The 15942-nt window shown below is 38.8% G+C and overlaps 1 protein-coding gene across 1 annotated transcript; it reads left to right on the plus strand.

Annotated features, from left to right (window-relative positions):
* The first annotated feature begins 537 nt into the window (after window positions 1-537).
* On the plus strand, window positions 538-15700 carry LOC146664525 (thromboxane-A synthase-like). The gene is given in 16 exon segments (XM_085411691.1): window positions 538-1385; window positions 8925-8960; window positions 9038-9183; window positions 9457-9550; window positions 9711-9763; window positions 9925-10021; window positions 10140-10256; window positions 10909-10997; window positions 11081-11229; window positions 11442-11572; window positions 11664-11757; window positions 11760-12001; window positions 12086-12174; window positions 12995-13132; window positions 13974-14136; window positions 14610-15700. Coding segments are annotated over 14 exon segments (1656 nt in total). The 5' UTR covers window positions 538-1385; window positions 8925-8960; window positions 9038-9088; the 3' UTR covers window positions 14715-15700.
* Window positions 15701-15942: the final 242 nt, after the last annotated feature.

Genomic DNA, 15942 nt, shown 5'->3' on the forward strand with positions numbered 1-15942 from the left:
ACGTAGTGTAGATTTATTGGCTTTTATTGTTTAAAGTATGTTGTTTCTCTTCACTTGGATGAGTGGGCCGTGCCATAATGGAGACTACTACAATCACTGGACTTTCTGCATATAAACACTGCCATAGCAAAACAAAGTGAAGGTAAAAAAAAAATCCACCAATTAGCTTTTGATGTTGTTATCCTGTTAACACAAACAATTTCAGGTACTGTGCAAACTTTTATCAAAGCACACAGTGGATACTTATGTTTCCACATAATTCCAAAATCATATTTCATAGTCGTGATGTCGTCCATATCGTCTGACAATGTAGAAAAAAAGCTGTAATTTAATGAAACATTAATAAGAATACATTATATAAGGCAAATCTAAAATATTTGGTATGACCACATTTATTCTTTCACACAGCTTGAACTCTCTTAGTCAAGCTAGCTTGGAATTTCTTTAAGCAGGCTTCAGGAATAGTTCTCCAGGCTTCTTGATGTTTTCTGCCTTTTGTAGGGTAGGGGTTAGGGTTAGGGTTAGGGATGTTTTCTTCTTTGGATGTTTTCTGCCTTTTGTTCCATGCTCTGTCTCATATGGCTTCACTAATGTGAAGCTCAGCCTATGGGGAGCCAGTTCATGACTGGTATTGTTCCATTGTGTGTTTTTCTATCCAGGTATGCTTTAACTGCACTGGCAGGGTATTTGGGATCATTGTCATGCTGAAGAATGAAGCCATTGCCAGTCCAGCAATTTCCAGATGGTATTGCACAGTGGATTAAGATCTGAAATGCAGTCCACTGTGTTTTGCAGAATGCTATAGACTGTTGGTACCTCTGTCCTGCAGTCCAGGTCTTTTGTAATTTGCCTTTTATTCCTGTTTCCCTTCCTTAGGAATGACTTCTCGCTGGCCACCCTTTGACTGAGAATATTTCTAATGAACCTGAGCAAATAGATGGATCGGCTGAAGAGTCACATGCGTCATGCGTCAGGTCTTATTAAGGACATGGCTTTTTGATACTGTGTATCAGCTGTAGATGGTGTTTTTAGGCATGCCGCTTCTTCTTTTTTCTAAACTTGTCCCATTGCCTCAAATTTTTAAGGAAATGCTGCAAACCATGATAAGCAAGCTATGCTGTTAGTTTTTAGCCCATAGCTCTGTATGAATCACATTACCAAAGACACCATTTTCTGCCTGTCCAACTGTTTCATTTTTGTGTTTGTTTGTTTGTTTGTTTGCATGGAATTAATTCCTTTTAGTTTTATTTATTTTAAGATTTGCTTTTGGTGTTTATTAGATAGGACAGTACAGGAAAGTAAGGAGAGAACAATGTGCAGGAGATTCCAGACTCAAACCCAGATCCCTGCAGAAGTCTTTTATGGACGGATTGCTCCTCAGCCAGGTGAGCTATACTGCATAGAGGTACAGTTTAAACTAATTCCTTGTTGTGTATGTCAGCATGCTGTCAGTGTCAAATGACTTAACAAAAAAACAAACAAGCAAATCTGGGGGAAAGGAGCCAATGTCCAAAGAAACACTCAAACGAGTGAGGGGCGTCTCAGTGCTTTTGTAAGTGTCTGTTAGACTTTCACTTGCTCAGTTGTGACCCATGTCTGGATGTTTCAGTTGGATGTGTAGGCATTTTTTCTCTACCTAGAATGACACAAAGAGCTAATATAAGGACTTGTAATAATAAATAACAAAATAATAATTATTTCTCAAACTCTTGAATGATGGCATATTTTCGAATACCGCACATTGTAGTGAAACTGAAAATAAATGTGGCCTGTGTGATTGTTTTGACCACCGTGTACAGCTTGTTTCCATTATCCACATGGAAAACTGATTCCCACTTCCACATCCAGCAGAGAAATGTTGGAATTCGTTTACTATCCAGCACTATTCAATATTCATACTTCCTGCCATTGGACAGTCTGGCTAGTCTGATGTGTGTTTTTAGAGAGTTTTGTGTTTTTTCCTTGATGCTTCTGCTTCTTAGTGCACAGAGATTAAACCAAATACAGCTGCAGGCCCTAAAATAAAGAGCTACAAATGCATTACATTGGATTGCAGTGATAGACAACTTGAACATTTAAAATACCATAGTTATTTAATCTCTTGGTATTGTAAAAATGCAGATTGCTGGATCTGTAAGTTTTCTATTTACATGTATATTCTTATGTTTGGTATCACAGTCCATTCAAGCTCTTATCTGACCCATTTTTCACAGTCACAGGGTTATTTTCTTCTGATTGTGATGTCTGTCTTGTTTCCAGCTTGCACACAATGCAGACTGCAAAACCCAAAGCTCTCAGACTGTTTTTCACATATATGCATTTATACAAATAACAGTTCTTGATGACCCAACAAAAACATGCGGCTATGGTAGCTAGACCAAAGATGCTGCGAGTATTCTGTGCTCTGCTTTACGACACACTCACTGTATCCAGCCTATTTTTGTGTGTTTCGTCTCTCAGCAGGCCTCATTCAAATTGGATGTAATGTAATGTAAATAAGCCAGGATGCAGCTACCGTGTAAGCGGTTAAGACCAGGAAGCCTGGCAGGCACTGACTGGAAGGGGAGCCTGGACAAAGGAACATAAAGGCCCAAACACAAAGACAAATCAGGCATAAAAGGGAGAGCCACAACAGCTGACTTTATTTACACAGTAATTGGATGTTTTTGTCTCCATCAAATGCGACCTGCTAAAGAACGCATTAGGAAAAACATAAAACTAAAGATGTCTTTGGATTGTCCCCTCCCTTTCCCTTTTTATTTTAAATGACTTCATTAATTAACCTCAGTTTGCAGACAAGAGGTTCATCTAAACATACAGAGCCAATTTGATGCCTCCTGCCTCGCACTGCTGGAACGTCTCTGGAAAGTTTGGGGGTTCCCCTTTGAATACGGATTCAGGGAATCTCAGTTAATTTTTAAGGCAACGTTATATTCCTGCTTTGAGCTGTTAGACATTATTTGACATGTCGTCTGGTGGTTAGCGTTTATTTTGAAGTAATTGCTTCTGAAAGCAGGGTGGAAGGGATTTCATTAGTTCCCTTGCCCCTGTCTCACAGCAAACACTTTACCTGGACTCATTAAGCATCAGACATGACACTTCACAGAGACTACTCTGCCAGCATTCAGGCTGTTACTATGCCAAGGTCTGCCCTCTTGGAATAACCTGCCAAAGCTGCATGCGTCGTTTCCTTTGTGCCTGATATGTTTTCTTCCCCTTTTGGTGGCGCACGTTTGTCTTTCAACTGAGGATTTAGATAAGGCAACGGTAACGCAGGGTTAACTATTGAATTTAATGATTTCAATGGCTGAAAAATGCTAAGCCATCACAGTTATTTGATAAAGATCTGAAGGGTTCGAACATTGTAAAACCTGTTTTCCTTCTCTGTTTTACCCTCAGGGATCCTGCACCTTAAAATAGATGCACTTGTGGGCTTGATTCAAGCAGTCTGCAATCAGTCAATATTTATGAATATGAACGACCATGTGATTATGGTAAAAAACACAAATAGCTGTGGGGCTACTCGCTTTATCCTAAATTAAAAATATGAACTCTCATGATGTTCCATATCAGCATGGACATAAAGATTTTATTAAATTAACTCAAGTGCTTGGGTGAACATATATTTTCTCATATTTTGAGCGACTCTGACATATTTGGACTTCAGTGATTATTTGGCTGTCTTGTATGGGAGAAACTTTGACATGCATAGTCTGAATTGCAAATGAAATACATTTCTGTTTGAGTTTGACCCATTTTTTAAAATCTTGTGCGTTTTATCAAACACAAAAACCCGCAACAGAAGAACTGAATGATATAACAGCAGGCTATGATTCACTATATGATGGAAACCCTCCTGCAGGTTGCCCTTCAGGCTGCACCCTGATGGAGTATGTAAAGATTTTAAGTGTTTTAAAAGGGTCTGTGGGTAGAAAATTGCACATTGTCAAGGAACTCAGAGAAAGGGGAAGTAGTAAACACTGCTACATGCATGATGAGTGTTTAACAAGTAAGTCAGACCTTAATGAGAATAGCAAAAGACCATATACTTGCCTGTACGTAAGACTATATATGTCTATATGCACCATCATCTCTGCAGTATTTCTTTTATGCTGCATTCAGCCACATACCAAACTTTGACGCTGTGTGGCTTTAGGCAGTCTGAGTGGTAGTAGACTAGCAGGAGAGGGGGGAGAAGAGGGAGTCTTCATCATGTCTCATTTCAGCCTCCCAGTGCCCTCTGGCGGTGCTCAGAGCAGGCGGTACCCAACCAACTCCTCATTTCTTCCTGAGCTAGTCTCTCCATTAATAGCTTAGTGCCGCTCCAACTCCATTGTTATTCCTGCCTGGCTGCATCCTGCAGTAAGGATGATGCATGTTTATCAGACCAGAAATATTGTGCAAATCTGCCTCGTGAGAATGAACGCTGAAAAGAACGCGTCCTCTGACTCCAGATGTCATCCTCTTGTGTGCTATAACTTTGCCTTGAACAATCTCTTTGACCTTTTCTCTGCAGCTCTCTAAAAGCTTCGGTCATTTAGGCCAAAGATAAATAGTGTGCTTTTACTTGTTAAATTCAAATTCAAATTTTATTTGTCACGTACACAGTCATACACAGTACGATATGTAGTGAAATGCTTGGACAACTGCTCGTGACCTAAAGAAAACAAAAAAGGAAAAGGCTATGAATAAGATAGGAAATAAATATGAAAAATTAAAAAGGGTAAATTTAACTAGGAAGGAATAGAATATAAATTAAGGTTAAAAATGAAATAACTGTACAACACAAATTAGAATGAAGGGTAAATTTAACTGGGAAGAATAAGATAAAGATAAATATATAAATTAAAGTTGAAAATAAAATAACTGTACAACAAAATACACAATACACAATATAGAACTATATAAGAATGTATGAAGAAATCTAAATCTAAATAAATATATACACAATAACAGCAGCTGTACAAGTATTAACCGGAAATGAAGAATATAGTGACCAGTGTTGTGCAAAACCAAAGTCCAGAAAGTCCAGTGTGTGTGTAAGAACCATATGTGTGGGTCAGTACTGTGTGGTGGTGTGATTGAGAGACCGTATCGCCTGCGGGAAGAAGCTCCTCCTCAGTCTCTCTGTGTTGGTCTTCAGGGAGCGGAATCGCTTTCCTGACCTCAACAGAGAGAACAGTCTGTTGTTGGGATGGCTGAGGTCCTTCACGATCTTCCTGGCCTTGGTCCAGCACCGCCTGCTGTAGATTGAGTGCAGGTCAGGGAGCTCGGAGCGGATGGTGCGCTCAGCTGACCGCACAACCCTCTGTAGAGCTCGTCTGTCCTGCATGGTGCTGTTCCCGAACCAGGTTAAGATGTTTCCCGCCAGGATGCTCTCTATGGTGCACGAGTAAAAGTTCCTGAGCACCTTGGAGGGCAGTTGGAAGTCTCTCAAGCGTCTGAGGTGGTAGAGACGCTGTCGGGCCTTTTTCACCACGGTGTTGATGTGACAGGACCATGACAGGTCCTGCGTGATGTGAACTCCGAGGTATTTGAAGCTGTCCACTCTCTCCACTGGGCACTCGTTGATGACGGGGGTCTGGTAGTTCCTCTCCTGCTTAGTGCTGAAGTCCACTATCAGCTCCTTTGTCTTACTGACGTTTAGAAGGAGGTTGTTCCTCTGGCACCAGTTCTCCAGATTCCTAATCTCCTTCAGGTAGGCCGTCTCGTTGTTATCAGAGATCAGGCCCACCACGACGGTGTCGTCAGCAAACTTGATGATGGTGGTGGAGCTGGTAGTGGCCACACAGTCATATGTGTACAAAGAGTACAGCAGGGGGCTCAGAACACACCCCTGGGGGGCTCCAGTGCTGAGAGTGGTGGAGGCTGAGACATGTCCGCCCATCCTTACTGCCTGTGGTCTGCCAGTTAGGAAGTTGGAGATCCACTGACACATAGATGAGCTGAGTCCCAGATGCTCCAGCTTGGTGGTGAGTGTGGAGGGAATTATGGTATTAAATGCAGAGCTGTAGTCTATGAAGAGCATTTTAACATAATTCCCCCTTCTAGTGTCCAAGTGAGTGAGTGATGTGTGGAGGAGATGAGAGATGGCATCGTCTGTGGAACGATTTGGACGGTAAGCGAACTGTAGTGGGTCCAGTGTGTCTGGTAGTGAAGAAATGATGAAGTCTCTGACCAGGCGTTCAAAGCACTTCATCACTACTGAGGTGAGGGCTACAGGGCGATAGTCATTGAGAGAAGCAGGGTGGGGTTTCTTCGGGACAGGAACAATGATGGACTCTTTGAAGCATGTGGGGATCACCGACTGAGATAAAGAGATGTTGAATATCTCAGTGAACACAGGAGCTAGCTGGTATGCGCAGTCTCTTAGGATACGACCTGGGATGCCGTCTGGTCCTGCTGCTTTCCTGGTGTTCACTCTCTTGAAGGCTCTCCTTACTTCATGCTCGGAGATGACGAGCACGTTTCCGGTGCTGGCAGTATCTTCCTGTCTGCAGCCGTTAGCGCCGCTAACACTAGCATTACACTCTTAGGCCAGACCAGATTTTTCTAGATCTTGTGGAGTTGGAGCCTTTGAAAGAAACTGTGGTATGGATTCATTTGATAGTTTAAAAGCTGACTTGCAAAATCCAGCACACAGATCTATCAGTCCTCTGCACATCCTGTAGTTTGTGACATGATGCTTTATGCTGAAATTGATTATTACTGCATGTCATGCACGCGTACACTCACACGCAAAAACACTTTGAACTTGTAGAGTCAGCTTTGTTTAAAACCTCAAAGGAATTGGATAAGTAATTGTCATTGAATCTGCATAATAAGGACACTATGTCATCTGAATTCAGATGGCCAGCTCGCCCTAATGATCTGTTACTTTTTCTGTTACTCATGAGCCAATCAACACATTAGTATCACATTTCTATTTTCACTGTCTGTCATTAAAAACACATTTTCCTCTCACCTCAATGTGAATGGAGCTGTTTCTCTTAAATAAATCAAATAATTGGAATTGCATTGTTTTATCAAGTTTTTTTTTTACAAAATTCGGCCCAATACAATGTGTAACTAAATTCTGATGTCTTGCCTGTTTTATGTTTTATATTCATAAATTAGAATTTATTATTATATGCCTCTCAAAAGCTGTTTATTTTTTCCTGCAGACAGGAATAGATGAGTCTTGTGTTTGAAATCTAGAGAAACAATAAAAAACTCTTGTTGAATGGATATTGAAAGATTTCAGTCACAACTTGAAGCTGTTAAGGAGGTTTATTTTGAGGAAAACTGTAATTTTGATTGATGGTTTTATTAAAGGGATTTTTTTCTGCTTAAGCTCTGATGTGAAGAAGACTGTATTGTCAGCTGTGACAGATGATGTGGATAGCGTTGTATAAGAGCGCTCTCTACAGGCAGTGTGAGAAATTGCAACATACAGCCTTTCTATTTCCTGATGCCGAGGCTTTGCTGAGTGTCACCAAATTGCGGAAATAACGAAATAGCTAAACGTGAAGTAAAGCATGGGTAACAGAAGTACTTATACAATATTTAAATGCAATATCATGTTATGACACCAGTTATCTTATATCTATTCAAATTAGCATAAAAAATTAAAAAAAGAAAAACAGAAAGATGCGTTGACTGTTCAGAGACAAGACATCCAATTGGTTCCAGTTCTTTCTACAATGCAACAAAATTGTAAATAGTGATGGCTCAATTTGACTTTTGGCATGTTGACATGTAAGTTTAGTATTAAAAAAAAACCCATCCAGGAACAATAAACACAACATCTCCCTTATAGTTATAAAAAAAAAAATGCTATTATGGAGTGTTGTGAATGACTACATGGCTAAATGCAGTCTCCCATCATGCCTCTGTGTCACTGTGTTTCATATTTAGTTTAAGGACATCGTGTTTGCTGTGCTTGTTTTGGTTCTTTAGCTTTCATTGTTTGTTCCTGTTAATGCGGCAGCGTTGTTTTAACTTACAGCTATAGTTGTGCTGAAAACGATGTTACACCATGCCTGAAATTATGTGCAAGGTTACTGACCTGTGCTTTCCATTGGAAGCAGATTGGATTTGAAAGAATGCTTTAAAAAAAAAATACAAAAAAAAGTTACAAAAAAAGTATTCAGTGACTTCTTGATGCATTCTCAATCATCCAGGAAAGTAAATCTCCAAAAATTGTGTTCATAATTAGGATTAAGGAACTGACCTCCCAGCCCATTGTTCCCTCAGTGGGCTGGTTTCAGTCATTATGCAAATGTACTGTTTATAAGATTTGGGGAAACCTGCAGTCAGCTGAGACTGAAGAAGTCACCTGGATGAGTGACGAAACGTTTCTCCCACAACACGCTACGTCCAGATGAACAGAAGCAACTTTTGGAGATTCAGTGACTTGTTACCGTGGGATTCTTCAGTTACTACAACATTACAAATGTTTTGACATGATATAAATTTATTCTGCAGTCTCTCTATAGGAGCAGTAGAACTTTGTGAAAAACAATATATCTTGTGATCACAAAAAAATCCAGTGTTGTAGAGACATCAATTTCTATTGGCTAGCGTAGCATAACATGAGTTACATCAGGGTTAAAAGCTGCATTACAAATTCAGACAAATGCAGTGAAAACAAAAACTGAACCCTGGACTCACTGCCACATTTCTACACAAGTGGGAGTGGTTTCTGTCTCATTTATGGATGTGGTGAGGCAATGCATGTAGTTAGTATTTTACCCGTGGTTTAACATTTGTGCACACAAAACAGTGGTGGATACATTAGGAACTCCTCTTAAGGTGAGTTCTCAAGGCTAAAACAAAGCTTCAAAAATTAACAAGTCTTGGGAGAAACCGTACGGCTAATCTGTTAGAGACAAAGCAGCCTGACAATATGTATGATCACTGTCATATGTTTGTTTCCCTTGCAGAAGGAGTTACTACACAGCTTTGGTGTTTAAAATACCGTAAGTGAAAGCCATGACAAAGATATTCGACAATAATTTTAGTATAATTAATTATTTTGTGCTGTTTTAATCTCCAGGAGCCTTTTTTGTCCTGTTCATGGTAGAAAAGTGAGAGAAGATTTTCCAACATGCAGGCTGCAGGTGACTTTCTAAATGTATTCAACACTGAGGCCAGCAAGATATCTGTGACACTCTTCCTCATTTTTTTTGGTCTCCTCTACTGGTGAGTAAATAAATGTTAGGTGGCTTATTTGTGATGTTCATTGTTCAGTAGAAATGAGGTCACTTATATTTTCGTGTCATAAGGCAAACAGTTTATGGCAAACAGTGCCATAAAGCACATACATTGACATTTTATAGAGCAGACAGTGCAAACGAATGCAACAATAACTCTAGACAGAATCCAGGTAAAGGTGAGCTCTGTTCTTTACTGCATTTGACACAAATTCTTTTCATTCAACCTACAAACAACACATTTCAACACTTTTGCCTGTAGGTATTCAGTCCGTCCCTTCTCAGTCCTCTCACGATGTGGCATCAAACATCCAAAGCCAGTGCCTTTCTTTGGCAACTTATTCATGTTTCAGCAGGTAAGATACAGTGTAACAAAGGAAGACCAGAGTTACCTTCAATGTCTGCTTGATTTTGCATCAAACTGGGATGGTGTCCTTGTTCTCATATTTGTGTCATTGTTAAAAGATTGTCAGCTGACTGTTACATCGACTGTATTTTTTTAATTCTTCTTTTCAGGGTTTTTTCAAACCTCTGAATGATCTTATCAAAACATATGGTAAAGTATGTGGGTAAGTAAAAATACATCCTACAACAACAACTACTGAAATTGTGAATATTTTTCTTCTATAAACGATCTACAGTTTTTTGAGTTTATTGATTAATCTACAGAGTGAAACGAGATGACACTTTACACTTGGTTGGTCACTAAAGTATACGCTGCATATTTCAGGTATTATTTGGGCCGCAGACCAGTGGTAGTGGTAGCAGACCCTGATATGCTCAGACAAGTGCTGGTGAAGGACTTCAGCAGCTTCCCTAATAGAAGGGTGAGAACATTATATAGAGCATGTAGATGCATGATGCGAGTTTATTTCTGATTCTCACACAAATAACTGAGCAGTTATTACACATTTTGTGCCTGTGCGCTCTTATTTCTCTGGGCAGAGATTTGTGTTTGCCAAAAAGCCTATATCCGATTGCTTGCTCCAGTTAAAGAATGAACGCTGGAAACGAGTGCGGAGCGTCCTGACCCCATCTTTCAGTGCTGCCAAGATGAAAGAAGTGAGAAAATAAAGATTCCTCATATATCCAAGACAGATAAGATAAGATATGAACTAGAAGATCAACAAGATTCCTTTAATTAAGCTGAGGACTTTTATTAGAATGATTTGAATCTTGTGTGTATCCAAAACTCAGTGCCATTTTTTTCTCTCCTGTTTAAGTCAGTTTACAAATTTAATAATTTATGTGTTTGTTATTTATTTTTACATCGCCCCCATCTTTAGTTTACACAATGTTTGAAATGAGGAAGTAAAAACTTCAAAGTTTCTGGTAAAAGAGCTAAACATCCAGTTCTTGCTGGTGTTTCTTTGTAACTTTTATTAATACATAATTTGTATCATTTAAGTGTAAATTTAAATACATTTAATATTAACTTTGTACCTTCTTTATGTCTTCATTTCAACTGGTCAGCAAGTTAAATATTTTTCTTTGTGACCAGAAGGAACTCATAAACCTTTAAACACCCAGCGTTCACTTTTGCAGTTGGTTACTGCATGTCTGCATCTTTTGCAATATGTGTAGTTTAAGTGTCTGTGCTGTTGTGTTTATGGAGCTACCTTTCCCCCATTTTCTATGTTTATGGACCTATGATGATTCACTGGAGTATATAGAGCTGGTTTACATCTGTCCTTATCTCTCCACTTGAGTGTAGATGGTTCCGCTCATCAAAACAGCCACTGATGCCCTGATGAAGAATCTGAATGTCCACGCTGAGTCAGGAGAGGCCTTTGACATCCATAGGTAAAGCAAAAATTAAAATAATATTTTTTTGTGTTTTTTTTCTGTCATTGTTCATATTTTTCTGATAGCATGCCATCTTTCAGATACTTTGGCTACTTTACCATGGATGTTATTGCCAGTGTGGCATTTGCAACTCAGGTGGACTCGCAGAACAACCCAGATGACCCGTTTGTCCAACACGCTCAGATTGCCTTCACCAATAATTTCTTCAGGCCTATTTTGTTACTTTTCTGTGAGTCATTATTATAAAATTAATGAAACTGAGATATGTAAATGGGACAATAATAAAACAAGATGAGGGCAAAGAAAATAAAAAGTAATGTGGGGAATTCCTTAAAGTTATAGTTAAGCATGATAAATAATTCTATGTATTGAGTATGAAGCATTTTTGTTGATATACCTGTGTATGCAGTTCTCTGCTGATTTGTGTGTTTCTGTCTTTAGTTGCTTTTCCCTCCATCATGGCTCCTCTGTCGAGGTTCATACCCAACAAAAGACAAGACAAGATGAATAATTTCTTCATTAACAGCATTCACAAAATCATCAAACAGAGAGAGGAGCAGCCTCCTGAGCAGGTGAATCTCAGATTTTCAACATTCCCAAATCTGTGCATTGCTTTGAAAGAGTCCTTTTCCTTTCATTTTTATTTATTTCTTTTACACGTACAGGCGTAGAGACTTCCTTCAGCTGATATTAGATGCTCGAGCCACTGAAGAGTGTGTGTCATTGGAGCACTTTGACACATCAAACGATGCTCATGAGACCAGCAGACCCAGTCTTCAGGCACAGTTCAAGAAAACGGGAGCCAGCAGGAGCAGTCTGTCAGGCGTCCACAGAAAAAGATGATGACTGAGGATGAGATTGTTGGTCAGGCTTTCATCTTCCTCCTGGCAGGCTATGAAACCAGTAGCAGCACTCTGGCGTTCACCTGCTACCTCTTGGCCCTCCACCCTGAATGTCAACTCAGAGTACAGAAAGAGGTGGATGATTTCTACACTAGACATGTGAGTGTTTTACAGTTGGTTCTGATCTATTTTGATTCATGCAGTTGTGGACAGTCATTGATTGTCATGCTGTTTGCTTTGTAGGACTCACCTGATTACACAAATGTGCAGGAGCTGAAGTATTTGGACATGGTTATATGTGAAGCATTACGCCTCTACCCTCCTGGATTCAGGTAAAGAAGGATGTCAATTGGATATGAAGGTTGGCCACAGTGGGGCCTGGAGTAGTATGCTGTGACTTTGGAAGATTTTCAGTTTTGGCTTTTTTTTTGAAACATTCATCAACTGTTTGTCTCAGCTAGATAGTGTAGTAGTAAAACTACACACTTTTGGAGCAGGAGTTGCAAGTTCAATTTCCACCCATTATTCATTAAGGGTCCTGGCTAGACTCCCCATGCTAAAACAAAAAACCCCAAAGCCCTCGAATGGCGCAGCTACGTTTGCAGCCTGTCCGAAGCTCCAATGCAAGCATTTCACTACATGTTGTACACTTTATGATTGTGTGTGTGACAAATAAAAGTTGTTTGTTTGTAGCTTTTCATGGGGTATAGCCATAATCCTATCATCGGTAAAAACTCTATCGTCATTATTATTATTATTATTATTATTATCATCATCATTATTATAATTACTGACGCGGTTGCAAGATCCAACATTAGTGCATTTCAATAATACAGATGTTTTCTGACTTTGGGACGTTAAGGCTCAGGTTCTGTTCATATTTGGTTGCAGATGCATTAAAATATGTTCAGTAACTATCAGTACACTTAAACTCATCTTCCTTAAATGGACACAAGTACAGAGAAACAGAGAGGAGGACATGACCGCAACTATAAATGACAGCTAAAGTCAATAGAGTGGTGGGGAAACACTTCATGCTGACAGTTACAGCTCTTATGAATATGCTGAGTCCAATTATAACTGTGTGGAATAAAGAAAACAGTATTTGGATTCTGTAAAACAATCTTTTTTGTCATATTTTGTCCCACTAAGGTTTGCACGAGAAATAGAACATGACTGTGTGGTGAATGGTCAGCAACTTCCTAAAGGAGCAATACTGGATATCCCTGCAGGCTTCCTCCATTATGACCCAGAACACTGGCCCGAGCCTGAGAAGTTCATTCCTGAGAGGTGCTTCAGTTCTGTCTGAAACGAGTAAAGAGACTGACTTGTGTTTACTGAAATAATGACTGGGTGCCGAAAATTCACATTTAAAAATAGCACCAATTGAAGTTAACTTTGAAGTGAGTCACAGCCATTCAAATGTTGACTTATTAACACGAATAACAGCTGTATATTAACAACATACACATGGAATATTTTTCTGTACAGTGGTACAAATACAATTGTTAAGGTGTGGTAAACACTTTTGTGTAGTGACATTATAACACGTGCAACCCACAAATACAACCTCAATTCAAATGTTGGGACACAGTGTAAAATGTAAATTAAAACAATGCGTTTACAAATCTTATAAACATATATTTCATTCACAATAGGACAAGACTGAAAACATTTAAACTGAGACATTTTATTATTTCATGAAACAACATTTGCTCTTGTTGTTTTTGTTGGCAGCTTTGAAGTTGTGACACTGCGATATTTACCAGTTAGTAGTATGCCCTCTTCTTAACAACAGTCTGAGGAGACCAGCTGCTGGACCTTTGGGAGAAGAATGTTGTCTCATTCTTGTCTGATACTGTATAAGACCCTCGATGCTCAACAGTCTTAGGACTTCTTTTTTGCACTTTGCACTTTCATGATGTGCTAAATGTTTTCAGTTGGTAAAAGGTGCAGACTGCAGACAGGCCAGTTCAGCATCTGGATTTGTTGTTTGTAAATCAATGCATTCTGTTTTCTTTACACACTGTAAAAGATTTTTGGAACTGGGACTGAACCATGCATGGGATTTCCTTTATTTTCCAATGCTTTTCATTCTTCTTTAAAAAAAAAACTTGCTGTTGTTTTCCAGGTTTACACCAGAGGCCAAGGCCGCTCGACATCCATTCGTATACCTACCATTTGGAGCTGGCCCTCGTAACTGTGTGGGAATGAGACTCGCCCAGCTTGAAATCAAAATGGCTTTAATGCATCTGTTCCACAACTTCAGCATAAAAGCCTGTTCTGATACTAAGGTAGGATGCAATAAGAGAAAACCCATACATTTTCATTAAAGTAATTCCTACACTGGATAACTGTAAGACTGTTGAATTTATAACTACAAGCATGTAATTCTACAACCACTGTTTACTGTGAATTACACTGAAAAAACTGAAAACATCAATATATTTGTATATTATGCCGTAAGGTAACCACCGGTAAGAAAACCTATCTTTAAATTTAGGTTTTAGTGGAAGCATGACCAAAAACTACTCTCACATGTCCTTTAATTGTTTTTTGCTTTAATGTCATATACAATTTTGGACTGTCAGTATTATCAGCTGCAAATAATGACTATGCTGGAGTTTATTGGACATTTGAAACTGCCATAAGCTGCAAATAGCCATGTAATCCTATGACTACTGGTTAGATACACATTTGTCAGATGCTTCCATTTTTAAGATATTTTTACACAAATATATGGAAGATGTTCTCTTTTTATCTTCAGGTCCCTCTTGAGTTGAAGTCATCCAGCACTCTTGGACCCAAAAATGGTGTTTTTGTGAAAATCACAAGAAGAGAACAAGGAGCTCATCTGTCATCAGCTGATTAAATCATTTACACCATACTGAAACATAACAATCTCTTACTGTATGTCCATCAGTTCAGTGGCACTTGTTTCATTTATAGTCAGGACTTGGTAGATGTTTGAAAAAATGCAACACTGAAATATTTAGACTTAAATATAATAAGGGATTGACTGATAATTAATGCAAATGTTTCTCAGGCACATATAAATTGTAATTTTGTGATTACAACTGTTTGAGAATGAGAGAAATGAAACATGACAATATATCTGATATTATTCTTTATTAAAGCACGTACAAATAAAGTGGATGAAATCACTACTTTTTGCAAATCATAAAATACTAAATCTTTTTTGACAGCAAAGTTGATTTAATCTGGCACATTCTAAATTCTTTCAGGTGGATTGGTACACAGTGTCTACACACATTGGGCGCGAGCACTCTCTACAGACAATGAAAGGAATTGCAACATGCAGCATTTATATCATTCCCAATGCTGAGATTTTCAGTGCTGGTTGTAAACAGAATTGTGCAAATAATGAAAAGAACACATTTAGAAAAATTTGCAGTTTTTATATTCATGTGAAATTTTCTGTATTGAAATAAAAATCTGTCTATCAGTAAAAATAGGTGTAAAAACATCTATCTTGTACCATTTAGACAACCTTCATGACTCTTTAGAGACAAAACATCTGATCCAAATTTTCTCTACAGCATGACAAAATCAATACTGGTGATGTCTCAACCTGGTATTGCATGAAGAGGAAGAATCAACTGAGAAAATTTAACTTTGATGAAAAACTGTGGCAGGTTTTCCAAGGTGTTTTGAGGCTCTACTTGTGTAAAAAGGCTGTCAAACAGCCAGGAATGGCAAAGACAAGTTAAGCCTCCCGCTTTATAGCTGCAAAAAAGAAAATAATTTTATGAATATTTTGGCATCTTCAGTTTAGTCTTTTTGTGTCACTTTATGTCACTTTTGATAGACGTTTTTTCTTGTCATCAAATAAAGCTCCTGTGTTGCATATTGTTCTCGCATCTTCTTTCTTCAAGAAGTAATTTTCTTTGGCTAGCGTAACATTACATGAGTTACATCAGGGTTAAAAACTGCAATACAGGTTCAGACAGTTGACTAAAGAAAAGCAAAGCTGAACTATGGACCCCTAAAAGTTTGTGCAATAGCAGCTCTTTAACTCATTACCTTTACCCTGCTCTGTCTCATTTATGGAGGTGGTGAGGCAATCCAAATCTGTAGTT

This window comes from Rhamphochromis longiceps, linkage group LG7 (assembly GCF_057381845.1).
Source record: "Rhamphochromis longiceps isolate RC_006_pf linkage group LG7, R_longiceps_female_GT1.1, whole genome shotgun sequence".
Taxonomy (NCBI): Eukaryota; Metazoa; Chordata; class Actinopteri; order Cichliformes; family Cichlidae; genus Rhamphochromis; species Rhamphochromis longiceps.